The sequence below is a fragment of the Diadema setosum genome, chromosome 3 (assembly GCF_964275005.1).
Source record: "Diadema setosum chromosome 3, eeDiaSeto1, whole genome shotgun sequence".
Lineage (NCBI taxonomy): Eukaryota > Metazoa > Echinodermata > Echinoidea > Diadematoida > Diadematidae > Diadema > Diadema setosum.
This window is the reverse complement of record NC_092687.1, coordinates 41,176,660-41,202,670: the sequence shown is the minus strand read 5'-3', so window position 1 is coordinate 41,202,670 and position 26,011 is coordinate 41,176,660. Positions and strand designations below refer to the sequence as shown.

General features: G+C 38.0%; 1 protein-coding gene across 1 annotated transcript in view; it reads right to left on the bottom strand.

Moving 5' to 3' along the window:
• Window positions 1-4,697: 4,697 nt before the first annotated feature.
• Window positions 4,698-26,011, bottom strand: part of LOC140246870 (uncharacterized) — a 110,976-nt gene continuing 89,662 nt past the window's right edge. The window contains exons 49-69 of the mRNA XM_072326196.1: window positions 25,742-25,844; window positions 24,818-24,997; window positions 24,078-24,214; window positions 22,762-22,902; window positions 19,530-19,604; window positions 18,769-18,918; window positions 17,996-18,217; window positions 16,383-16,542; window positions 15,403-15,589; window positions 14,501-14,586; window positions 14,131-14,226; window positions 13,201-13,370; window positions 12,286-12,528; window positions 10,774-10,946; window positions 10,231-10,374; window positions 9,215-9,400; window positions 8,164-8,264; window positions 7,584-7,654; window positions 6,819-6,887; window positions 5,429-5,555; window positions 4,698-4,867 (exon numbers count right to left, since the gene is read on the bottom strand). Coding sequence (XP_072182297.1) covers window positions 4,698-4,867; window positions 5,429-5,555; window positions 6,819-6,887; window positions 7,584-7,654; window positions 8,164-8,264; window positions 9,215-9,400; window positions 10,231-10,374; window positions 10,774-10,946; window positions 12,286-12,528; window positions 13,201-13,370; window positions 14,131-14,226; window positions 14,501-14,586; window positions 15,403-15,589; window positions 16,383-16,542; window positions 17,996-18,217; window positions 18,769-18,918; window positions 19,530-19,604; window positions 22,762-22,902; window positions 24,078-24,214; window positions 24,818-24,997; window positions 25,742-25,844 — 2,991 coding nt within the window. The remainder of the gene's footprint in view (window positions 4,868-5,428; window positions 5,556-6,818; window positions 6,888-7,583; window positions 7,655-8,163; window positions 8,265-9,214; window positions 9,401-10,230; window positions 10,375-10,773; window positions 10,947-12,285; window positions 12,529-13,200; window positions 13,371-14,130; window positions 14,227-14,500; window positions 14,587-15,402; window positions 15,590-16,382; window positions 16,543-17,995; window positions 18,218-18,768; window positions 18,919-19,529; window positions 19,605-22,761; window positions 22,903-24,077; window positions 24,215-24,817; window positions 24,998-25,741; window positions 25,845-26,011) is intronic.

Sequence of the window (26,011 nt, the reverse complement as noted above, 5' to 3'; positions counted from 1 at the left end):
TAGTCAAGAATACTCACCAATTTGTCCTCAAGAGGTTATGTAAAATGATTTCAAGAATTAAGGTTCTGGGAGATGCCTGAGAATGTGTAGTGACTCTCGTGGTTTCAACTTTAATATCTGCGACAATAACTTGTAAGACAATTCTGCTTCCTTCCTGTCATTTCACTCATCTCGCTACTGTATTCATCGGAATTCGATATGACAAAGCATTGCAAATTCCTATAGGCATTACTTCGCCGGTCAAGGTCAAATGAAGAATTTTCTTCTTCTTCTTTTTCTTCTTTTGTGTTCAAATCTCTGGCTTCGTTTATTAGAAGGCAAGCTTTATTATTCAGAGATATTCTGGAGACGGCTCTTGGCTTCATCTTTGACATTTCACCCGCTTATTATTCTCTTTCTTCTCAAGATAGCATCTCTGATATTTGATAGGACATCTGTTTGTGGCGGCAAAGTTTTCAATATTTAGGCACAGGAAATGGGAGTCTATGCAGTTTGAAACGGAAAGTCTCTATGTATACTTTTGCACTGCAACTTCACACGACATAGGTCGAGGTGGTGACTACACTTCAGTCTTCTTTTCACTAACGTATTTAGTTTCTCTCTCTTTTTTGAATAAGTTTTTATTACATCTTGGGTTTCTTATAGTTCTTAATATCAGACAGTCCTAAATTTTTGTTTAAAAAGAATGAATAAAATATCAAACATACACATTAAATTTTGTCCATATTAAAAGTGATTAAGTCCCTTTAAAGAGATCCCGTTTCTATGCAATGTGCATAATGTGTGTTTGCACACACACAAAAAAAAACCATGCAAAACATGCTAATCTTGTTACAGCCCCCTCCCCCCCCCCCCCGTTCTCTCTCTCTCTCTCTCTCTCTCTCTTCCAACTGCTTTCTGAGCTGACATTCTGTCTCTCTTTTAAGTTCACTCACAAGCTGCTTTCCATTTTCTGAGGTTAGCAAAATAACACCAGGTATACAACTCCTGGATCGGTATACACCATAATAGAATAATTCAAAGTGAACAGGAACGCATGTATTTGAAGTCATGGCAGTAAAGTACGCTCCATAGATACTTTTATTTTCAATAAAAAAAATCATTACAAATATATACACATAAGATTTATATCTTTATACTATCATGATTACCTAAAATACTCCATAGTTTCTCATTTAAGATAATTATCATTTAATATCTACAGCTGTACATATACTTTGGGCAAATCAAATACAAAAGTAGGCAATCTATTTTAAATTCATTATGGACGGTCACTGAATATTGTACAAAGCAAGATGTCCAAACTTCTTTTTATTTCCATAGAAGCAATAAAGCTCTGCGTACTCTCACCTATTGACAAGGAATTGTGGCTGAGGAATGAGACAAACTTGCTACTGACATTGAAGTGTCACCGGACATGAGTGAATGCTAGAGGGAGACAGTGGCTGTGTCACTCGATTGCATGCTTACTCGTTGCCTCGCAGTTAGTCCCTTTTTTCCAAGACTCGGAAAAGGAGACAGACCTTGTCAAAAGGCCAGATGTACATAATAGAAGTATTGCAGAAACAAGCTTATATAGTTTTAAAGAAGCCTAATGTGTTGTGTGCTGGAACAGGTGGGATAAGTGCATATCTGTACTATTTTATTGCATAGTCTTGTAGGTATCATTTTACACTATTATGCACATCCCTATTTCGTACACTACAAAATTCAGCAGCATATTCACATGTTTTTTTTTTTTTTTTCTTCTTTTCTAATATCTTTCCCATTTTTGATGTGTTAACCAAAACAGGACACATGCGGGAAATGAGTTCAGAATAATGTTAAGACATACTCTACAGCTGCCACAAGAAAGTTCTCTAATCAGTATCAGGACACCCCCCCCCCCCCCCCCCCCCCCCCAAGGACAATCAAATACTGCTTAGTGATAGGGTTAGAGTAAAGAATAGGGTTAGGGTTAAGAATAGGATTAGGGTGAGAGTTTGAGTTTAGGGTTACGATTAGGTTCAGGGTAAGTGTCTGGGGTAATTGTCCTAGAACCGCCTAACTTTTCCCAAGACATGAAATATGCCATAAATGTCATAATCATGATCAAACCAACATTTCATAACCATCATACTCTACAACAAAGGACAAGATATACAATTTGCTTGGGAAAGCATTCGGGTAATGAAAGACATTTGCCGAGTCTATAACTTTCAATTTTCTCTTCTTTTGGTATGGCACATAGTTATACTCAATATCTAACTACTATACATGATTTCTAAACACATACATCAAAACTGTCAGTACATGTAATCTCACTGTTATAATAAGAGTCATTCTGTATACCACAGCGCAAGGCATGTATATGAACACTTACAATTAAGACTGGAAAGAGAACATTTTTGCACATATTCTGAAAAGCAATACATTGTAGTTGGAATGTATAAATTCAAGAGGATCTATATCACTACATGGCATAAAAGTCTTTTGACTCACCAAGAGCCCACACTGATATGGTGTACTTTTTTCTTCATTGACTATACTAAATTCATACGTTGTAGTGCATGATAGATGAGTTCACAGTGTTGATCAAGATTCAGATTAACAGAGCTATATCAGAAAGAAAGAAAGTAAAAAAGAAATTGAAAGAAAAACAGACACATCGACAGCAGCCCCTACATATAAGCATATTAAAAACAAAATGGTACCTCAGCTTGTAAATTGAATACTGCCCTCTGTTGCTGAAGTGCTGACATGCACATATCCAAAATCAGATAGGTTCCACAGAATTAAACAGATATTTCTTTCTCATACACATATCTCATATAGGTGATACTAAATCATCAAATAGGTACTCCCAAGGTTTCCATACTCTTGCACCAGTATATGAAAAAAAAAAAAGTATCTATTCATGAATCATCATTTTGGTGAAAATCTCCTATTTTGGGGAATTACAGCAACTGCCAGATAATCAGTTAGAGATGTCTTGTCTAAATCCTAGCTGTTTTTCACCCAAAATGAAGCCACCATGGCACACTAAAAAAAAAAAAAAAAAAGCTGTCACATTTTGTTACAGTGCTTTGGCTGCCATATATATATATATATATATATATATATATATATATATATATATATATAATTATATATATATTTTTTTTTGCTCTCTTGAACAATTGACATTTGTTAGATTCATCACCCCAACATTAACCCGTTGACAACGGTTTGATTTTGCAACTCACAACACGCATTTCCCATACACACCTGCCCAAGTTTATGCAGGACTCGTCCTCAACTGGTTAATATGTAGTGTGTTTTACATTTAAATTAAAATTTACATAAAATGGGCACATGTGTTTGTAAGCTGCTCATCTTGAGATAAAGTATGAAAGTACGAAATTGAGAACATGAAAATAAAGGAAAGCATGAACAGCTTGCCCATTAATATTCGATACAACAGCCGTCCTACAAATTTCAATTTGCCATCAGAAAACCTTGATTGCACCAGTCATTAAAAATCACACACAGATATAAAGAATCTTTTCTTTTTTTTTTGAAATGAAATCAATGCACATCATGTCTTTAAATTTATGTTTCAACAATGACAGCACATAGTCCAATCAATTCTTAAAAAAAAATAAAAAAAACAAACAAACAAACTTCAACTACAAACACATCTTCAGCAATTTCAACATTGCTTACAATCCTCAAGACTGAATCCAAAAGTGGCATACAACAGACGTAGCAAGGTGATGTAGACTGTACAATATGACACAAAATATATTCTTTCACCCTTGTATTCTTTACAATACAAAAACACACATGTAGCACACTTCTAACTATACACTCGGTCACATTCAAATAGGCAATTTAATGTACAGGATAAACTTTACAGGACGGAAAAAAAAAATCTCGACTGAATGGGAGTTGCATAATTTCTTACTTTGTCTGCCTGGTTGATAATCAACAGCAAAAAAGGCATGCCGTGGCTCAGCTCAGTGGTAGTGTGTCTGCCTGACAATCAGAAGGCTTGGGGTTCAAATGGCCAATGGGTCCAGCTATTGTAATCTGGACAGAAAATACTCTGTCCAAGACACAGGTCAAATCCCTCTGTCCTTCTGTCCACAATACTGGACATAAGATGGAGGTCCAAAGAGCTTTTTGAAGCTCACTTGTACACACATAACAGAGATCTTTATAATACTTGACATTTACTTCCAAAGAGCATGGTGCAACCATATCAGTCTCCGTAGAACATGGGGAAATAACACTGACCTCTCCCCCACACTGTCCACTTTGTAAAAAACAATTATCAAAGCAAAGGTCAAAGCTTTCATAAAAGGGAAAGAAATACTCAGTGGAACAAAACTTTGACCCGAAGAAGGACTGTGGGCTCAGTGGATGAAACATGTCTCAAGTACTGGCTGTCAAGGTACAAAAGGAATAACAATCAGAGTTATCAACTAATGAGGTATAATGATACCATAATGAGGCACTTTAGCTGATAGTCTTTGTTACAGTCGCTTTTATCAGCCTTGTTATCTTGTCATAAAAGCAGCCAAGAGTCTATGATTGTTCCCGTCATTTCTGCATAAATTGCTATCAAAGCCTCGTGAAAAGGCAACACGACTCCAGTCTCTATAGTTTGCAGCTTAGTATTCTTTAGTACAGATGGAAGAGGTGATAATGAAATAGTTTGTCGAGCATGTGAAGTATCACAGCTCTCCATGGGGGTCCACACTCCGCCTCCTCCTCCTCCTTCGCCTCGAGTCTGGGTAAGTGACTTGAAATCGGCCCGCATCCAGGGTGCTCTGTACGATGGACGCCCCGCCCTCGATGAGACCATGGTTGTCATACAGAGAAGAGTCCACCAACATCGTCGACCCTGCAAAGACACGTCATGAATTTGCGATTTTTGCCAGAGGAGAGGTCTTCTTTCATAGCATTCTAACTCAACTTCAATACGCTTTCATACGAAAGTGAGACAACAATAACATATTTTATATTCTCGTAAAATCCCTGTATTCATGAGATGTCTACACCATCTAGAAACCACACTAAGGTCTGGCAAATTATTTGGTTTCTGTTTATTTCTTGGCTTATGCTTTGCAAGCAACACAATTTTTCATCAAATCTTAATATACAGAGGTGACATTTAATTGGCTTCTGGGGAAAAAAAAAATTATTGCATGGTTAATTTTGGTCCTTAACAAGTTTAATCTGCATCTGTAGCTAGATAAAAGATTATTCATTTGCAGTAGAAATTGAACAATCTATTTCATTAGGTAAAATGAACAAGAAATCAAATTGATGAAGAGGGTGGTAGTATTCTTGGCAGTTTGGTGAAGTGATCTATTTCATAAGGCAAAATGAAACAGAAATGAAATTATTAGCGAAAATATGCGTGGAATTTAAAGTCTTGTTTCAGCATCTGCTGAACACTTACCATCTGTCTCGCTGTCCATCGTGTAGTGACCGTCTAGCAGCATTTTATGTTTCTGCCACTCAAGTCCAGGCAGCTGCATGTGTTCTTCGATCTCATCGTCCAGCAAGGCTAAGCCCCATACCCTCACCTAGAAAGCAAAAGTAAAAAATGTGAAAGAAACATCTCTCACAATGCTGAAACATTAACAACACTTAAAAAATATCCCCCCAAAAAAAAAGAAAAAAGAGGAAAACTGTGAAAAGAAATTCTCAACACATCAGAAACTGTAAGGAGTAAACCTCTTTAATGGGACTATCCATAGGCCTATACAATGCATTCTCGTTATAACAAACACGGTTATACCGAAATTCCGGTTATATCAAAACAACCATTCAGGCCGCAACATTATTCCTCTCCATGCTTTTTTTTATTGCATATTTGTTTGCTTATAACAAGACTTCCATATGACTTCAAGAAAACTGCTGGTCCCAAGGATTTTGTTGTAATGGGAGTCCACTGTACGCTAGATCTATAATACATGTACATGTACATTATGCAAGGACATTCACTGGAACATTGAATTACGTAGAAGAACTACAAAGATGATACACAAAGAAAATTACAGTAACTGCAGCTCTGAATCTGTATTGACAGATTCTGGAAGAGTAAAAATATACTGAAGTCTCTCCTGAACATCCACAGCAACCACACAATCAATGAAATGGTAACGAAATAAAATTTAACCCCTTGATGACTAGTCCTGAATACACTTGGGCAGGAGTCTATGGGAAACATTTTTGTTTGAGCAAAATTAGCTTGTCCTCAATGGTTAACTCTTTATGTGCCATGGTATAAACCCCATGTGTGCCACATTATTCTGAGACATTAGTAATGCTTTGAGAAAACATTCTGTTTTTTTTTTTTTTTCAAATCTATGTAACCTTTATAGATTTCTCTTTAGCTGGACCTGTAGTGAGCATAGTTGTTGAGAAAATGGCAAGCTTTGCTTTGATGTAAATTGTATGACGAATCTGTTATTGCTTTTCTCTAAAATGACCAGGAACTAAATTATTGTAAAAAGGCATGACTTTTGCACACAATATAGTGACAGGAACTTAGAATTTGCACGCATAATTCAGTACGGAACACTGCTTGCTAGTCAATCACCACATAGAATTCAAGTTATATGTCAGACGAACAGAATCGCGAGAAACGCTTTCATTGTACCTTGGCATTTGGCAATTCATTGATCGGTTTGGGCAGGTTTGTGCGTTTGAGCAGAATAGGCGTAGTTGGCACGCCGTCGACTTAGTCGGGCATGCGGACGTGGCACATAAAGAGTTAGAGAATATTTTAAGGTTCCCTATGAGAGAAAAAGGATGAAGAGAAGGAGAAATCCACTACATCATACCTCATCCATGGTCCCCTGGAAGAAATTACTGCTGTTGTCACTTCCAAGATACATGGCTACATCAGAACTCTGCAGGGAAGATAAGGGTGTAAAAAAGTCTTTGGTCTCTTTTATGTCACTAGGACAATAATGATTAATCCTGTACTTGCTATGCTTAACCTGTTCTGGGGACCGTTTCATGAAACTTTTTGTCAGTGATTTACACTGACAACTGTTAAAAGCTACTGAAATCCTTGCGTCTAATTGGCTGATAGCAAATTTGTCGGTGAAAACCTCCGACGAACTCGTTGATGAAACGCCCCCCAGGACGAGTCCCGAGTATAGTCGGGCAGGGGTCTATGGGAAATGCGTGTTGTAGCAAAAAGCAATCTGTCCTCATTGAGTCAATCTGCCACATTTGCTCATCAGAATTCTGTATTTTGTCCATCTCAGGCCCAGTCAGGTGCAGCAATGTATTTCAGTCCAACAAGAAGGAAATTTATTTTTACTTTCTATACCAAAATTTGTCAAATATTATTTCAAAATAACTGCACCAGTTGGGAACAATGCATACAAGGTTCTTTATAGCTATCAAGGGTGAATATACTTTTTAACCAGAGGTAATTACGCAAAAGCAATCTAATCATAATTGACAGATGATCATGGAGCCTCCTGCACTCGTTTAATGTGGGGCTGGATCAGTCACAAGTGTGAATAAAAACAAGTTGTGAATTTCACAGAAAAGACTGCACAAAGATCAAACTCAACGTATCATATCCCACTTACCCACGTCAGACCGGGAACATTGCTCACTGTGGCTTCCAAGGTGCCATTCACAAACACTGAGAGCATACAATCTATGATATACAAACACGAAACAAACAAACACAATACAGATGTGGGTTACATAAGAGTCATTAAAGCACTCATTCTACAAACCTTGCAATATGTAGCAATGATTATGTTCACAGAAATTAGGAAGAAAATAGGCCATTCAAAATTGATAGCAAGATTTGCAATACTGAATTTTCAAACAGGTAACAATGTATATAAAAGATGATAGATAGCTATCAGACCTGAAAGGCAAGTAGAGTTAACTAAATACTTTAGAATAAAGTCCTTGGGACAGGTGGTTTTCTTTTGTATACCACAATTTTGTTCCAGGTCATTTAGGGACCTGAATTTTTACTGGGAGTATACTGGATGGGTAGATTCTCATGAGGAACAGGTGTAAAGACTCAAACCTCCTCCTCTTTCTTGTCCTTTTCATTTCTTCCTCCTCCATTCCCAAAAGCCATATACCCATAAAAAAAGAGAAATATTCTTCTCATCTTTCCGACAAATCACATCAAATCAAGTAACATACCTTGAACATCCATCCTCAATGCTACATGAGTCCACGTCTCACCAACAAGTGCAGCCAGAGAGGCATTCACCATGTAGCTGCCATACTTTCCATAGATATATCTATAAGTGAGATAGATATTGAATAGAAAACGAGAAAGATAGATAGATAGATAGATAGAGAAAGATAGAGAGATAAACACATTTGATGCATTATGCAGATAGGTAGATAGGCATATAAATAAATACAGGAGAAACAGGTATATACACTTTCATACAACACATGCAGGAAGTTTCAATGTCAGGAGTCAACCACAGATTGTAAGTACCAACTAGTTTTTATCAGAGTCTCTCTCATTGTGATAACGGAAGTGAATTAAACAGAGGGAAATGAAATGAGGTGGAGTTAAAGATCCCAGTAGAGAGGCATGCCTAAGAAGAGATGCCTCGTGGACCTGTCTGAATTTCTAAACTTACAATGTATGCTGCTAAAAGAACAAAATTTGCTATCAAAATAATTGGGAGTGAAAAAAAAAAATCAACAGAACACTGTTTAAAAGCACTTTTGTCCATATTGATGAATTCGCACTGGTGGGTGATGGGAGAATCAAGCTAATCTGTATCTCGAAAGTGACAAACTGAATTATTCAGTTGAAGTGTTGTCTGCTAGGATGTCTCCAAGCTCATGAGTAATGACTACACTTGAAGATCTCAAAATAATTAGTACTACAAAGCTTGATTTTAGGATGTTTTACCCACAACCCTCCCCAATAACAAGGAGAGGGCCTCTGACTAAGGACATAGAGTACTATTAAGGGGGCCCTGAAATCCAAATGCATGTTGATTTGTGTTGATTTATGATACTCTCAACATCACTTTTGAGGTGAAATGAATATCTAGAAACATTCCATATATTTTTAACGATTCTTTCTTCTGCTTTCAAACAACCTCACCTGGCCCGGTCTGTGAATACATTTGTTGCTAACCATTGCTCGCCATAACAAAAAGCTATGGTATCATTACGTTGGTATTTTACACCCCTACCAGCTCCGCCCTATACCAGCAATTCTTACCCATCCTCTATCACCATGTAGATGCTGTCATCCTGGGCCCCAAAGAGGGGCAGAGTGGAGGAAGGGAAACCGGCCTCCAGGTAACACCATGCCTCCAGCGTGAAGCTCTCGTCAATGTCCAGGGTCTGTATGCCTGGCAAGATCACGTAGTCGTCCACCCCGTCGAACTGGAGCGCTTGGTTGAGTCTGAAATTTTAAGGGCATTGAGAAGTACAAACTAGCACCTGGGGGAGGGGGTGTTTAATAACGCTGTTTGAAACGTTATGAATGACTTGCGAACGACTGGTGATCAGTTCTTGTTGCTGAATTATTGAAATTCTGATAAGTATAGCACATAGGAACTGATCATCAGTTGTTTCCTAAGTCCTTCGTAACTTTAAGAACAGCTTTATAAAACACCCCAGAGGACTGACTAAAAAGGGAAGCTATTAGGAGCAGATGAGTGTATGTCAGATGCATCTAACTGGTTGAAAATAACTCCAAGATTGGGAGGGGGGAAGAGCTTAACCCATTGTCTACAGAAACTGGGTGCCCCCAGTTTTGAAGCAACGAGAAATTGAGGAATCTGGGAAGCAACAAGTTAACATTCTTTTCATGTCAAAACTTGAGAGAGGTGCTTGTTTCCAGGCAGCCTACAACAAAATGATGGACAATCTGCAACCATGTATACTTGCAGTGCTTTAAAAAGTGTGAAAAAAAGGGGGAAAAAGTATATTGATGGGGTTCTATATTAGCACTGGATTAAATGCTAATAAAAGTAGTAAATATCTAGCTTTAGCCCTTGTTAGCTGAAACAATTGTGGAGATATTCCTGAAAGTGAGAAACTTATCAAAGAACAGCTAATTCTTCTCCAAAAAGCTGTTTGGAGTATTAGCCCCAAGATAAGTACAAAGATTATTTACAAACTGTTACTAAATTGCTATGAATGCAAGATGAAAAAAAAAAAAAGAAGAACAATATACAGAAGGTAACCAAGCATATTGCTCATAGGCAGTGGACTTTATCTGATCTTTACCTATCAGCACAGTCATATCTCATGTGCGAAAAGACAACATCGGGCTGATCGTAGACGAAGACCCCCAAACGACCTCCGAGGAAGGTTGAGTCATAGAGGTCACCGGTGTCCGTCAGAGTGACGTCGGCAGACTTGATGACAACTCTGGAATAGAATCAAGCAATGGAGTCACGCTTCACATTCACATTGACAAAGAAAACAATACAAAATTGCGCGCAACTTAGCACTTTCACCAAGAGTTAGAGTGGAAGTAGTGAGTGCTGACATTCATATGGATCAGAAGCAAAGGGGAGTTATAGGGTTGCCAACATTAATTATCCTACACTTGTATCAAAATCTGAAGTATTCTTAAGAGTAATCAGGGAAATCAGGTATAACATGCATCTCAATGGGCAAAAGATCCTGAACCAGGGGAATTTTGAGATTCTTGCATCTAAACATGAAGTAATGTGGGAGTTTTCTTGAAGCCTCCTGGAGAATTCTCTACAAGACATTGAGAAAATTCTTCAGGGGTTGGTATCCTTCATCATCTGCCTGACCCACCTGAAGAGGCCCAGGGAGGGGCGGAAGGTCAGTCGCCATAGATACGCCGTCTCATGTTGCCATCCCTGCATCAGCGGGTCATGCCAGAGGAGCTCCGTCTCACCCGTGGTGGTGTAGGAGTGCCACAGGGCGTTGGCCAGGGTGGCTTCGGGACCGGTGGAAGAGTTCACTCTCTGTGGAGATGGATGGAGTCCAGGGTACTTTGATTAGCATTCAACACATTATGCATCATCATGATTAAAGGGATAGTACAGTATTGGTGGAGATGAAAATTGGGCTTTAAAATTTATGCGATATACAAGAAAACAAAGAGCATACCATTGTAAGAGGAATTCAAAGTTTGTTTGATGAAAATTAAGTTTGGAATGGTTGAAACAGCCAAAAACAAAGTAACACAAAGTGATCGTAATGAATCTGGGTCTCACATTTTATTTGCTTTGCTCAGTTTTGGACATCTCAGCCCTTTCAAAACAAATTTTCATCAAATAAATGTTGAATTCCTCATGGAATTACATTCTCTCTTGGAATCATATTTCATAAAGAGGTTTCAAATTGTCTCACCAAAAAATGTGAAAAACCTGAAGTTCAGTCTCAACCAAAACTATACAATCCCTTTAACCCTTACAATGTCAGGGACATTGGACAATACAATTGTATGTACAATGCTACAGGGTTTTCTGGGCCAGTGATCCATTGGCGTATGCAAAGGGTTATGCTGGTGACTACACCACCAAGTTTCGTTCAATTCTTTTTTTTTTTTTAAGGGGGGGGGGGTAGGGGTAGGTATCTGCTTTTTTTTCTGGTATTGCAGAGAAGAAACAAATCGCTTAGACAAGTCTGTCTGAAGTGTTATATACAATAATCAAAATGTCATTTATATTCCAATTCATGAGATTCTTCCGTCAAGATGTTTCTATTGCAACTGACTGACAAATTGCCCTACGTTGATTTACGTCAATCTCAGGCAGTTTGTCAATCAGGTGCAACAAAATGTCATTTGTTATCATTATTGTTGAAATACAGGTGCATGCATTTTATTATTGTTGCCTTTTTTTTTAATTCATGTACGGAGTCTTACTTTTCATACACTAGGTATGTCAGAAAAACAAGCAAACTATGACTGAAATAAAATAGAGAGAGAGAGAAAAAAAAAAGGATCCTGTCATAGAAATATCTTAACTTGTGAAAAACACTCAGACATTCTCACGTGTGTCCACCAACATAACTAAACCCAATATCTGGCCCTACACGGCTTTGGAAACAAAGACAAAATGGCTGGAAATCATGAAAATGATTTCAACAATTCCATGGTTGACACAAATTTCTTCTGCATATTAAGTGTGTGTGTGACAAATTTGCGTAAACCAACAGACAGCCAAATATAACCGCGCACTGATACCTTGCGTGCAATGTCAAAGGCATACCTACTTCACACTCATTTCATTCCACAGACTATTGAAAAAAATCATGGTTTAGAAACTACGCTGGGTCATTTAACCTCCTTTAACTCACCATGATCTGGAGTCCTTTAATTCCCGCAAAATATGTGTCCTTGTTGAGGTTGGCGTGCCTCCACTTTGCCAGGTAGAACTTGCGGTTGCTCTGGTAGCCGAACACCAGGCCCATGTAGTTGCCCCCGTCATTCCCGTTGACGTACATAGTGACGCGGAAGTCCACCGGCCCGAGGGTGTCCTTGCCGATCAGCATCACGGGAGAAGGGTAGGCGGTGGCGTTCACAAGCTGCACTTCTTTCCCCTATGGAGAGAAACCATCACTAGGATTATAAAGAGTGTTGTATCCTTCATTACTTGATGCTCTTTCCTAGCTACACTGTTCATGCTACATACAAATATTTCAGATTCTTTCATTTCCAGAAATTTGGCAAGTGAACTGCCATTTGGGAAATTTGACAGATAATTGCCAATGGTATGACAAATGTAATATGTATCACCTCTGTAAAGTGAGATATTGCTAAGTTTCTCTTTTAAATTCATGATATTCATTAATCATTCCATTGCTGTGGATCTCTATTGCAAAGTGAAACACTCGTAAAATTGTCTTGCAATAGTTGGATACCATGTTTTTGAAATAATTGTTAAGTGTCTTGATTGCCAAATTGTTGTAAGGGTACAACGGAATTCATGCAGCTGACCATTTCTGCTTATTCACTGATGTGACAAGGTACAAGCAGTACCTTGAAGTTATTAACGGAAATAAATTTGTCTTTTTTCTATCTTTTTTTGTATTCAAGCACATCATCACACTTTTACTTCCGAGTTGACATAGTTAAAGCATTTGATATGATACTACAAGATAGCTGACAATACCGAGTGGTCAAGGTTTTTGCCGAGTGGTCAAGATTTTTACCGAGTGGTCAAAATTTTTACTGAGCAGTCAAGATTTTTACTGAGTGGTCAAGATTTTTACCTCATCAGTGATGTACCAGAGAGGCTGGTCAGCCGAGTTCTCCAGGTTGACCGAGAAGTAAGGGTCAAAGTTTGTGGTGTGGTATCGGTTACTCTTTGGGCAGTTGTCATCGTCGTCGATGACGCCGTCACCGTCAAAGTCCGCCTCGCACACGTCCCCAATACTGTTACCTTGGAGATAGAAAATTGAAAACAAAACCACACAATTGAGCATGCTCATGATTACTTTACAAGCAGGTGAATAGACACACTCAATGTGTAGTCAACATTATCCAATGTTATGCAAAGTAGCATCATATAAAACATTTAAGCTTTTTGTTCTCAACCTTGATTTTCAAGTTCTAAAATCATAGCCAGCCATGGAAGCTCAATTCTACAAAGAGAATGTAGCATGATGTTATGTGTGTGTGTTCTAATAGGTACATGTACTCAAAGCACACAAAGGATTAAACATGCAACAAATATGCATACAGCTGTATACAGTCAGTGTAGGAAATTTCTTTTCCTCAGTTGGCTAAGATGAGTTTCCTTGTTTTTCTCTTTCACTGAATGAAACATATGAAATAATATCATACACTGTACAAGTATATCACTCCGCCCCCCCCCAAAAAAAAAAAAAAAATGCCTAGTACACTTTTATCCTCATGCAATATACATAATGTACCATCATGTTGGAAAAAAAAAGAGATTTATAAACATAATAAAAATCTAATCTCAAATACTAACTCCAAAAGCAATTCATGGATTATTACATCATCAATCATTCCTCTTGTATCTGTACATAAAGAACAGAAAACAGACCTGTCATTGGCTAGCCATGATTGCTGCTACTCCCACATAAAGTGCCTTTTAAATTTTAAACTCCCTGATCAATTAAGCATTTTTACATTCCAGTATTACCGAGGTTGGAAGGAATTGGAAAAATGCCTACCATCAACGTCTGCCTGGCCAGCATTGTAGTAGAGAGGACAGTTGTCTGAACTATTTGGGACTCCATCGCCATCCTTGTCATCGTCACATTCATCACCTGGGGATGGGGTTGGAGAAGATCAAGTTGGATCAATTTCAAAATCGGGGGGAAAAAACAACAAACCAATTTCTTTGCAATAAAGAACGGAGATTAAAACAAAACAAAAACAAGATGACATAAGGTAGCTCTGCCAAGAGTGTGAAACACTAAAGAGTGTGAAACACTACTATTTTTGGGGCCCCCCAAAACAAAACAAAAACAAAAACAACAAACGTTTAAACTCATCATGACCAATGAAGACAACTCAAAATAAAATGATTGAGGTCCTCACCAGTTCCATCACTGTCTGTGTCAGTCTGATCAGCGTTTGGTGTCAAGAGACAGTTATCATCAATGTCTAACACTCCGTCTCCATCTCTGTATTACAACAAGTCAATCGAAGAGGAGAAGAAAGCAATGTAGGAACACTTTTATTCTGGATATAAAATGAACACAATACAAATTGTCAAAATGTCAGCATTGTTAATGCCAGAGTTTTAATTAAAACCTGGTCAATAAAAAACTTTTGTCTTTTTGACTTCAAAAGGATGTTCCACTACATTCATTGGCATGTTTTTCTTTGTGCCCTTGACTGCAGTTTTCCTCAAGTTGCTAACTTAGGCATCACATTCTGAGGTCACTTATGTAACTACTTCATCATTTTAATTTCACTTCCATTGTACCATTTATTCATAAAGTGAAAATGCAACTGAGATGCAATATGCAGATCTGCATAAAATTATTACAGGCTTGGTGTAGGTGTTATGTAGCCTTACCTTATTACCACTTATTGTATAGCTGTATAAAAATAAACTGAATTAGTAAGTAAAATATAATAATTATCTTCTTTCCATGAATGAAACTATTAACTCATTGAGGATGAGTCCCTAGTATACTTGGGCAGGTGTCTATGGGAAATGCCTGTTGTGGCAAAATCAGTTCATCCTCAAAGAGATAAGATATCATTGTATGCTTAGGCCTATGACTGGAAAATCATGCACAGCTCCATGTTGCAAATACAACTTAATATGTGATTGTCTCTAACTCATATTCACAGGGTTTTTTTTTTTCTAACAAATTAGTGTACTTTTTAATTTCTTTCTTGAAAAAAAAAAATCTTAATGTGCTTAAAAAAATATATTACATGCGATTGAATTCATGATGATGTTTAGTGAGATTGAGAGTTGCACTCACTGGTCTTTGTTGATCCCTGTGATGACGTCGCAGGCGTCCCCGTATCCGTTCTGGTCGCTGTCCGCCTGGTCAGAGTTGGAATCGTCCGGGCAGTTGTCGCAGACGTCACCGACACCGTCACCGTCCGTGTCCGTCTGGTCAGTGCTGTTGAAGAGCGGGCAGTTGTCTGGCGCACTATCCAAAATGCCTTTGGGGGAAGAAGACATTAAAAACAAATTAAGGTTGTGTTGTATTGTATATATATCTATATGGCCATAAAATGCACATAATTATTTTGAATAGACATAAAAGTCTACAGGTCATCAACTTCAGGAGAAAATGGCATCTAGCAGCAGAGGGAATAATTACTAAAAATGAGAGGAAATTAAAGGTTCAGTATTGCCAATTGGAGCAGTGATTTAAAAAATGTTCAAGATATCACATTTGGTGCATATGTGTCAGTCTGCTGTACCACAAAATATCTGACCACATACAAATTTTGTATTAAAGGCTCAATAAACCGTAACTGCAGACAGTTTAGTCTGGAAACATTTTTATTATAACTATTGTTCACATTTTGTATATTCAACAACACTTAACATCAATTTTACTGATTCCAATTTTTACAGTGGTTGCTTCTATCCCTGATTCCCATTTTAGAACTATTTTTAGGTAATAATTCCGGGTTTTTGTTTCATCTGTAAATGGTAAATTATGCCTTTAATGTTGGCAATTCCACAGCTAATCACTACCTTTTAATATGATTCAAATGAATTCATTTATTCAAATCACAGAAGAGTAAATACATGAAGGAAAAAGCAAGAAAAAAAGTTTTTTTTTTTTTGTTTTTGTTTGATGTTCCTGACATTTTGAAAATCAAAAACAAGAGTACTCAAAGATGGTTTTTCATATCCTATGTGAATAGCTTTATTATTTGTTGTTGCTTTTTTTATCCAAAACCTGATGCACACGTTCTCTTACCATCCCCATCTCTGTCTTACCATCCCCATCGTCATCTGTGTCACATTCGTTGCCATCTCCGTCCCCGTCCGTGTCGATCTGGTCGGGGTCGTAGGTCGACGGGCAGACATCGCAGGCATCCCCATAGCCGTCTCCATCCTGGTCAGCCTGGTCCAGGTTGGCCACGTACTGACAGTTGTCCTGGCAACGAGAGACGGGGAATGGGGATTGTGAGGACGTCGGAGGAGCATCCACTGGTTTTGATCAAAAGACTCCTCAAACTATTATACAAATGATGCACAGGATAGAGTGTGTTAGTGAAGGTGCGGCGCGCTCGAGAGTATTGACAATGGTGCGACATGCACGAGGCGCAGCCGAGTGCATGTTTGCAACCGTTGTCAATACTCGAGAGAGCGCCGCACCTTCACTAACGCCACGAAATAATCCTGTGCATCATTTGTTTTATAAAATGGGTCGAAAACTAACAACACTATTCACGTACCTTTGTGGGACAATACCAGTCAGCTACATGTAGTGCTCGCTCAAAAGTCAAGATGTCCGAAGATGTTCGTCCCAAACATTTACCCACGTCGCACTCGGAAATCCCGCACATAAGTACTGTACGTACGTATAAGAGTATACGTACGCCACGTACTGTTATGCACAAGAAAGGCCGCCGGCTGTTGTGGCAGCCCGTGGCCCGAACTAGATTTACAGGATTGACAGCGCGTATAGTAGCGCGTGACGCATTTGTAACAACTGATTGAGTGCGCACTGCTAGTGTAAACATTGTGACGTACGTCAGGCCAGGGAGGTGGAAGAGAGACTCTTCTTAGTGCATACCTGAAGAAATTAGTGCACGCACACGTGACTCATTTCAGCGCTTCCAATTGGCTACATTCTTGAACCCATTTTATAATTCATTTTGTTGCACGGTGGGAATTAGCAAACTCGTCATGAAACATACAGCTGTATGGAAGCTTCAAACCAAATTTGCATTTTGCTGCTCAGCTCACAGCACTCAAGAGCGTCAAATGTCTATCCATGGTCAAAACAAAACAAAACAGTGAGAAGAGGATTTTATGCATATTCCCACCTTGTCTGTATGACATCAATAGTTAGTTGTTTCCATGTGCACATTATTCACAGTTCCAGTTCCCTTTACGGTATGACATAAACTCACTAAAAGGTAAAAGAAGATGGAGTACATCTCCACATCCAACCTGGTTTGTTCTCGATATTGTTCTGTGTTCCTTGCCCCTCCCAGATAGCAAATCGTCACTGGGGTGACAAGACCTCGTATCTACAAAATGTCAAATGTTCAGGAGGGACAAAAAACATGGCGGCCAAAGCACTGTGGTGAATGGGATAGCCTTTCATTTGACACGCCGTGGTGGCTTCATTTTTGGAGTAAGACAGTTGGGATTTGGACAGGACATCACTTAACCCATTATTTAACCATTAATCCAAAAAAGTCATTTTCACCAAAATTGCAGATACAAGGTCTTGTCACCCCAGCGACGAAATGCTACATCCATAGTCAAATAAGTGTATCGAAAGTTCAGTCCCCTTCTGACTTAGTTTAACCCCACAAGCTCTCTCCTACTGGATAGGCAGTTTTTGGTAGCTCCCTCTGTTTGTCCCTTCCACTCACGTTTTCGTCATAGATGCTGTCGTTGTCGTCATCCTTGTCACACTCATCCCCAATCTGGTCGTTGTCGTTGTCCTCCTGCCCGCTGTTGGGGACGGTCTCACAGTTGTCCCGCCGGCACTCGTTGTTGCCCCCATCGCTGCACTCCAGCGATGTCGATGGGTGGCCATCGGTGTCGACGTCGAGCCCGCAGAATTTGCCGTTGCCGGCGTACCCGTCATTGCACTGTAAGTATCAGTTGAGGACAAACACACATATCCAGAGCAATCAGAACAATTATTATTGATGATATTTAATAGTTCTCTAGATAAACAGTCTGTAGATTTTGGTTCTGATGCTTCCATTTCATGGATAAATCTACATTCTATCTCCCATAATTAGCTTAACATTCATGGACCTTTAAATGTGTAGTGTCATTGGCACAAAAAATCCTCATTGCACTTTAAAAACCGTCAAAAGACGCCGGCATAGAATTGGTTTAAAGCAGACTTATCAAATTACTTCAGGGCCCCATTTTATGAAGAGTTAAAATTGATTATATAGTTGATTTCAATGGTAAGTCTACAGCAGCCTGTGTGGAAAGGAAATTTACAATCGATTTTATCTTTTGATAAAACAGGGCCCTGATTTATGCTCTCGGCTGCACAGAATCAACCTTGACTCTGCAGTTGACTCCTTGCAATGACTACTCTCGAAGTGTGTACGTAGCTCCTACACTGAAATGTGGACATGACTACAAACAGAGTTTAATATGAGACAGGATCAGACTCTGTTACCTCACAGGTGAACGTCCCCGCCCCGGTGGAGGTGCATGCCGCGTGGCTGTCACAGTCGTGGAGATTTAGGATACAGTAATCTCCCGGTGAGCAGCCAGCCACATTGTTTCCTACGTACCCTGGTGGACAGGTGCCGCACATGTAGCTACCCTGCATCATAGAGGTAGGAAAATTCAAATATCAATTAAACATTCCCACGAATATAAATCTGTTCTTTAATTAATTTCTTTCCCATTACCTACAGTGTGTATTTGTTACTTCTAGAATAGGTTTGCAAAAATAATCCCTTTCTTGTGCTTGTAAAAACAATATTAATTGCCTAAAAAAAAATCACAGTTCTGCCAAAAATAATCATAGTCCTCAATTGTTGTTGTACAAGAACAATTTAAAAAGGTAGCCAATTTGGACAAAAATTGAGTGATGATATGGACTGGCCTGTCATTGTGAAGAAAGTTATCTTCCATATGAAGCATTTCAAGTCAATATTTGGTATATTGCACTTAAGAAGAATGGTTGGGGTGCTTTCTGCTGACCCTACACCAGTTAAATCAAATACAATGCAAAGCTGACATCTTGAAGGGACATAATGTGCAGAATCAACCAAACCTGAAGAAATACAACATTTTTTTTTTTTTTTGAACAGATATTGTCGGATTTTCTTAAATCATCTTTCATCCTTGAACAAGCACTGAAAACAGAATTCCGTGTGTCATGATTTCACTGATGGGGAGTGAAGTTCTCTCTGTTACTCTTCCACTTACCACTGTGTTCGTGCATTCCACATCATCGTCACAGCCTCCGTTGTCTGTTGCACACTCATCAATATCTTCACATACCTGCAACGTGACATATTGTAAATCAGGGGATCAGAACATATACTGTATTGGATAATAATTCGGTCACAGCAGAGCTTGCGGTTAATTAAGCATGAGAAAATAAAAGATCAAATCTTTATTGAGTATACATGAAAAAAAAAAGGATCATTTCATGCTATTCAAAAAATGAATGTTTATAGTACATGTAGGTACAGTAAACCAATTGTGTGCTTGAAAATGTGAAATTAAATTCTCCTCTCTGAAATAGTTAATTGAATATTCTCAAGGAGTAGTCCTTTGGCACAAATCAAACAAATCATAAGAATGTGAAGGATGAATTGTAAGTTGTCCTTACAACAACAACAGAATAAACATGCAATGCCTTCTTTAAAATGAACTCATTATACAGTAGGCATATTTCATCCCACACATACCAAATTGCAGTCATGGCTTTGTCACAGTGATGATGTGCAGTAGGATACTTAAAGGACAAGTTCACCTTCATAGACATGTGGGTTGAGTGAATGCAGCAATATTAGTAGAACACATCAATGAGAGTTTGAGCAAAATCAGACAATCCGTTAAAAAGTTATAAATTTTTGAAGTTTCTGCTCAGTCACGGCTGGATGAAAAGACTACTATAGCTTGTGATGTCACATGAGTACAACGATATAAAGAAAGAATAAAGAAAATTCAACATATTTCCATTTTTCTCGCATAACAAAAGAACACTCGACTTCTCTCTTTCAGAAGGCAGGGGGAATAATATTACCCTTAACATACGTCAGGAGCAAGTCGAAGAAATGTGCACTTTATTCAAAAAGTAAAGTTTTGTGAAATTCTCTTTTTATTTTCCTTATGAAGTTGTACGCATGTGACATCATACACTGTAGTAGTCTTCTCTTCCAGCAGTGACTGCTCAGATACTTAAAATATTCGTGACTTTTGAACGGATTGTCCAATTTTCCTCAAACTTTCACTGATATGTTCTACTAATATTGCTGCATTCTCTCAATCTTTATGTATATGAAGGTGGACTTGTCCTTTAATGAAATGAAGTGGCTTACATGTAGTTTACATTAAATTTCCATATAATCCAATGATAAAAGAAAAGTCGCATGTAAAATCAGTTTATACGATTATTTTGGAGAACAGAGAATCTTGCTGTCAGGAGTGAACTGAAATGGTCATGACATGATCCAATCCTTAAATGAGTGTGCACAATTTCATTCACTGTGCTTCTATGCAATACGACAATTTCAAACATGATAGATAACAATGAAACATGTTATGTGTTAATATTACTGACAGCAAAAAAGAAAGGAATGATATAGCAGTGGTAAATTATTAGAAATATATAGCAAGAGAATGAAGAAGAGTTACAAAATAATGGAAAGCTAGTCATAATAGAGCCCACACATTCTGCAGAAGCAAAATAATAATAATAATAACAATAATAATAATAACAACAATAATAATGATAATAATAATGATAATGATAATAATGATAATATAAATAATAAGAAGAAAATAATGTTACCACAAACATGTACATTGTAAGCATATTTGTGAACATATTCAGTTGCAGAGTACATATTGTTTGCATTGACACTGGAATAATAGAATAACCAACAGCTTCTCCACTCACATAATTACTGTTAAAATAAATGCGCATGCATTTCGGGACACTGTAAATATAATGGCTTACCATTGAATCATACAGGGTTATTGGAAGGATTCATTAGAAATGTCACATTTGCACTGTACAATATAGGGCTTCAGCCAACAAAAGTGTTACTTATAATGAGCATGCAACATGCAAAAAAGAAAAAGAAAAAGAAAAAAAAAAAGAAAGTAGACAACGAATAAACAATTACCATGCAGAAAATACCAAAGGTGCATCATGCAAAAGATTCTAATACTACAGATTGACACTTACCAAACAACTATAAGAATTAAAAGTTTGGGAAACAGAGTATAGTCACGTAGAAATATATAACATCAAGGTAAAGTTCCAGACATGACAAGAATAGAGAAAGTAAATGTAGCAATGAGGTGGGGGGGGGGGGGGGGGGTGTGGAATGCTACAACGCCTGCCTCTCACTGAAAGAATCCTCAAGGTGTTAAGAATGAGAAACATAATTGAGAGTGATGCTATCTACTTTGACCGTTCTACTGTCTTACAGGACCAAACTATTATCATGACTGTGAAAGGTACTTTTGCAGGTTGCATTACAAGTTTGCTGAATCATGACACTACAGAGAAAGAACTAGAAAAGCTGTAGGGGGTACAGTAGAGATATAAATCAACCTGAGGATCAAAATGCTCTATGTAATCTGTGTTAAAGTAAAGTGATGAAAACTGAGATGATATGCATTGCATATCGTCGCTGGGGCAACAAGACCTCGTATCTACAAAATGTCAAATGTTCAGGAGAGCCAAAAAACATGGCGGCCAAAGCACTGTGGCGAATGGGAGAGCCTTTCCTTTGACATGCCGTGGTGGCTTCATTTTTGGAGTAAGACAGTTGGGATTTGGACAGGACATCACTTAACTCATTATTTGACCATTAATCCAAAAAACTCATTTTCACCAAAATTGCAGATACAAGGTCTTATAACCCCAGCGACAATTTGCATTATCCCAAATTAACCCATTGAGGACGGTTTGATTTTGCTACAACAAGCATTTCCCATAGACACCTGCCCAAGTACATTATACTTGGGACTCGTCCTCAACGGGTTAAAGAAGATATACATTGCATTATATATAGTATTTTAGCAAAAAATATTTCTCAAAGTTATGAAATTCTTGCGTAGAGTCATTTTTATTGCAATTGACAAACTGCCCTACATCAATGTAAATAAACACCTAATTAATTTGTGTTTTTGTAGCAGCCATGATAAAAAATTATGGGCATACCAAGTCGGGCAGGATTAAAATGTGCACTCTTATGATCACTGGACAGGTGTCTTATACTACGTTGAAGTAGGGCAATTTGTCAATTAGTCAGTTGCAATAAAAAATATTTTGCTAATAATCTTGTGAACTTGAGAAAGGAAATCACAATAAAATGAATGTATAGCTTTCAATACAGAAGTCATTTGACTGTGACTGGAGATTGATATGAAAAGATAATTACTTTAAAACATTTTAAGGTTGGAAACCATGACCTACCTGTTGGTTATTGTTGGCATAATCCAGACCAATACCATGGGGAGTGGTTCCTGTGTAGCCCAGTGGACACGCCCCACACTCAAAGCCGGGTTCAAAGTTCACACAGGCACTGGTGTTGAAGCATGGATTAGCCTCCACACACTGAAAATTTGAGGGCAAGATGGAAGATGAATTCTTATTAGTTGTTGAATTTCCTTCTTTTTTTTTCCATCAGAGCAACTCTTCCTCCCTCACCCTTTTCCAATCTCTCTCTCTCTCTCAATCTATCTATCTATCTATCTATCTATCTGTCTGTCTGTCTACATGTGTGTTTATTTCTTTCTTTGTATCTATTGATCCACCTACACTTGTATTTTTCAACCTATTTGTGTACTTTCTACACAATCAAGGCATCCATTTTAATCAGTTCTCTGGTCAGTAAGAGATTTCTTTGTCTAGACTGTACCAAATGTATTTCATCCTCTGGGCTTTAATATCTGAACGTATAACAGTTTCGCGTTTGCTATATTTACCAAAATTACAAAGCAACTAAAGATCGAAATTGAGATATTTGACAATGTATATAAAAAGATTTCATCATCAGGTAATTCAAAACTAAAGCATACTTGTCCATAAAGCTCATAAAACTCATAAAACTCATAAAGTGTCATGATTCTCAGGTAAACCTATCGACTGGGAATAATTACTACAGCTTAATGTTTCAAATGTGTTGACATCTTTACTTTTATAAACTATTCTCCTCCATTCACTTCCCTTTCTTCTTACCAGTATTCATCTTCATCTATATCTGTGAGCATTCTATCCATCTATCCATCTCTCTGTTATTTGTCTGTTTGTCTATCTACCTATCTATTCATATACACTGTACAGTGAATTTGCTAATCTGTTCGTATGTCTCTTTTGGCAGATACAGTTTGTACCTCCATGTAGTTAATTCCTCAACCATCAAATACATGTGGCCCAATATGTCTGTCTGTCTGAAATCTGTGCATGTCTGCATCCATCTATCTGTCAATCGTTCCGCAATACTATCTGTCAATCCGTTCATCCTTCCATCCATATCTCACTGATCCCTTGACAGCTATTCTTGTGGAAGACAATCATATTTTTCTCTGTGTCTGTATGTACAATGTAAATAATCCTATCTTCCTGCCAAATTATCTCTGGTCTGGCAATCCTTCATTTGCATAAGTTTATGCCAAGCAAGCTATGATGTGATATGTGTATGATATATACACTTATTTATCTATCATTTCATCATCATCGTAATAAATTCATTTATCTTTAAATCTTCTAGTCTTCTCATTATTGTATACCTCGTTGATGTCTTGGCAGTTATCTCCCGTGCCAGTAAATCCTTTGGGGCAGTCCAGACACCTGTAGCCCCCATTTCCTCCCGTGTTCACACACGTCACCCCCTCCGTGCATGGGTCAGGGAAGGAGAGACATGGACCTTTGTAAGTGAAGAAAAAATTAAGAAAAAATACAACAGTAAACTAACAAAATATGCAACCTGGTGACTACTGATTCAATATACTAATGACTGTGAACCAAGAAATCATATTTGCATTACGTATTACATTTTCCAACTCAAGTCATATCATTTCGTGTTCATTGATACAATAAAAAAATGGGAAAAGAGTGTGGGTATCTGACAAAAAAAGTGGTGATGTCATTTTATATGCCACATGAATCTTGCTTAATCCTTGAAAATTTCTTCTTGACTTTGTTCAGATTTTCTGAACTTAACAGGGGCAACATTTCACAACAAAGAAGAAGAAGAAGAAGAAAACAACAAGAACAGCAACTCTTGCTTCCTGGTTGACTGTTGCTATGGGAGATTGCTTTTCCAGCAACAGTTGCGATCCCAACATCTTCTATGAAAAGGGGTCCAATTTACTATAAAATATGCAGAAGAATTCAGAGACACCATTCTAATAATGGCAAGATACATGTTATATCTTCTGCAGCAAGTTCCCCCCCCCCCCCCACGGTTTGATGGGTTCAAATTCATAATTGTCAATTATTTTGTGATCATATCCCATTCTAAACTCACAATCAGCTTCCGACAGACATGGCTGGCACACCGAACAGTCTCCCAACGAGAACTCGCTGGGCTGACAGGGGGCGCACTCCGTCTTTCCCTCAGTGCTGCTAAACCCGCTGTCACAACAGGTGCACTCAGACTGGAGAGAGTCGTTGTTGTAAGATCCAGGGGCACAGGACTTGCAGAACTCTGTGTGATATCAAAAAGGTTACAGGTCAAATGTAAAAGGTCATTTATATATTTTTTTTTGCATTGTTCCCAGATTTTGCCTGATTCTTTTCTCAACAGGTAATATAAGACCTTTCTTTTTTTTTTCCGAAGGACATGACTTGCAGAACTTTGTGAGATATCAAAAAGGTCAAAGGTCAAACGTAAAAGGCTATTTCATTCCTTGCAATGTTCCTAGATTTTGCCAGATAATTCATATCTCAATAAGTAATGTGATAACTTTCTTTTTTGTTTATATCACTTGATAAACCAGATAAATAACAAAATTGACTACAGACTATTATTGATTTCTGTTTTTCAAAAAGGAAATGACAAGCATTATAAGCAGGTAACAAGAAAAAAATGAAACAAAATAAATGCCACAATCAAATCAATATGAACTTGGCAAATAGACAATGCTTGACTACAAACAAAAAACAGAGAATTGAGAGCAATTAACTGTCATCAATTTGCAGGAATTACTTCCACTATAATGGTCTTTATGTTACTCATGTCTTATCCCCTGAATATGATGTGACAAAATGAAACAAAAAACAACAACAATACAATCAGAATGACCTTGTCAAATTGATGATACACTGCACTTGATTACAAAAAAACCCCAGAAAAAACAGAAACAGAAAACAAAGAATATAAGGGTAATGAACTGCTATCAGCAATTTCATTTTGTAAATACTTTCACTATAATCCTGGTCTTTATGTTACCTGTGTCATATCCCCTGGAGAAAGTTCCTGGTCCACAAGGGAACCTCTGTCCATCAAAGCAGGCTGTCCCTGCCTCACAGGTCGTACACTCCTCTGGGCAGTACTGGGAGGAGAGAGGGTGGTAAGACATTAATACAGTACATGTACATGTATGTCCCCCCCAAAATTACAATCAGATTTCTGCATTGATAACATCCAATATGATTAAACTGTCTAGATGCTACTTCAGGGTCTTAAAATACAACATCTTAACTCTATTTTGCAGAAAAC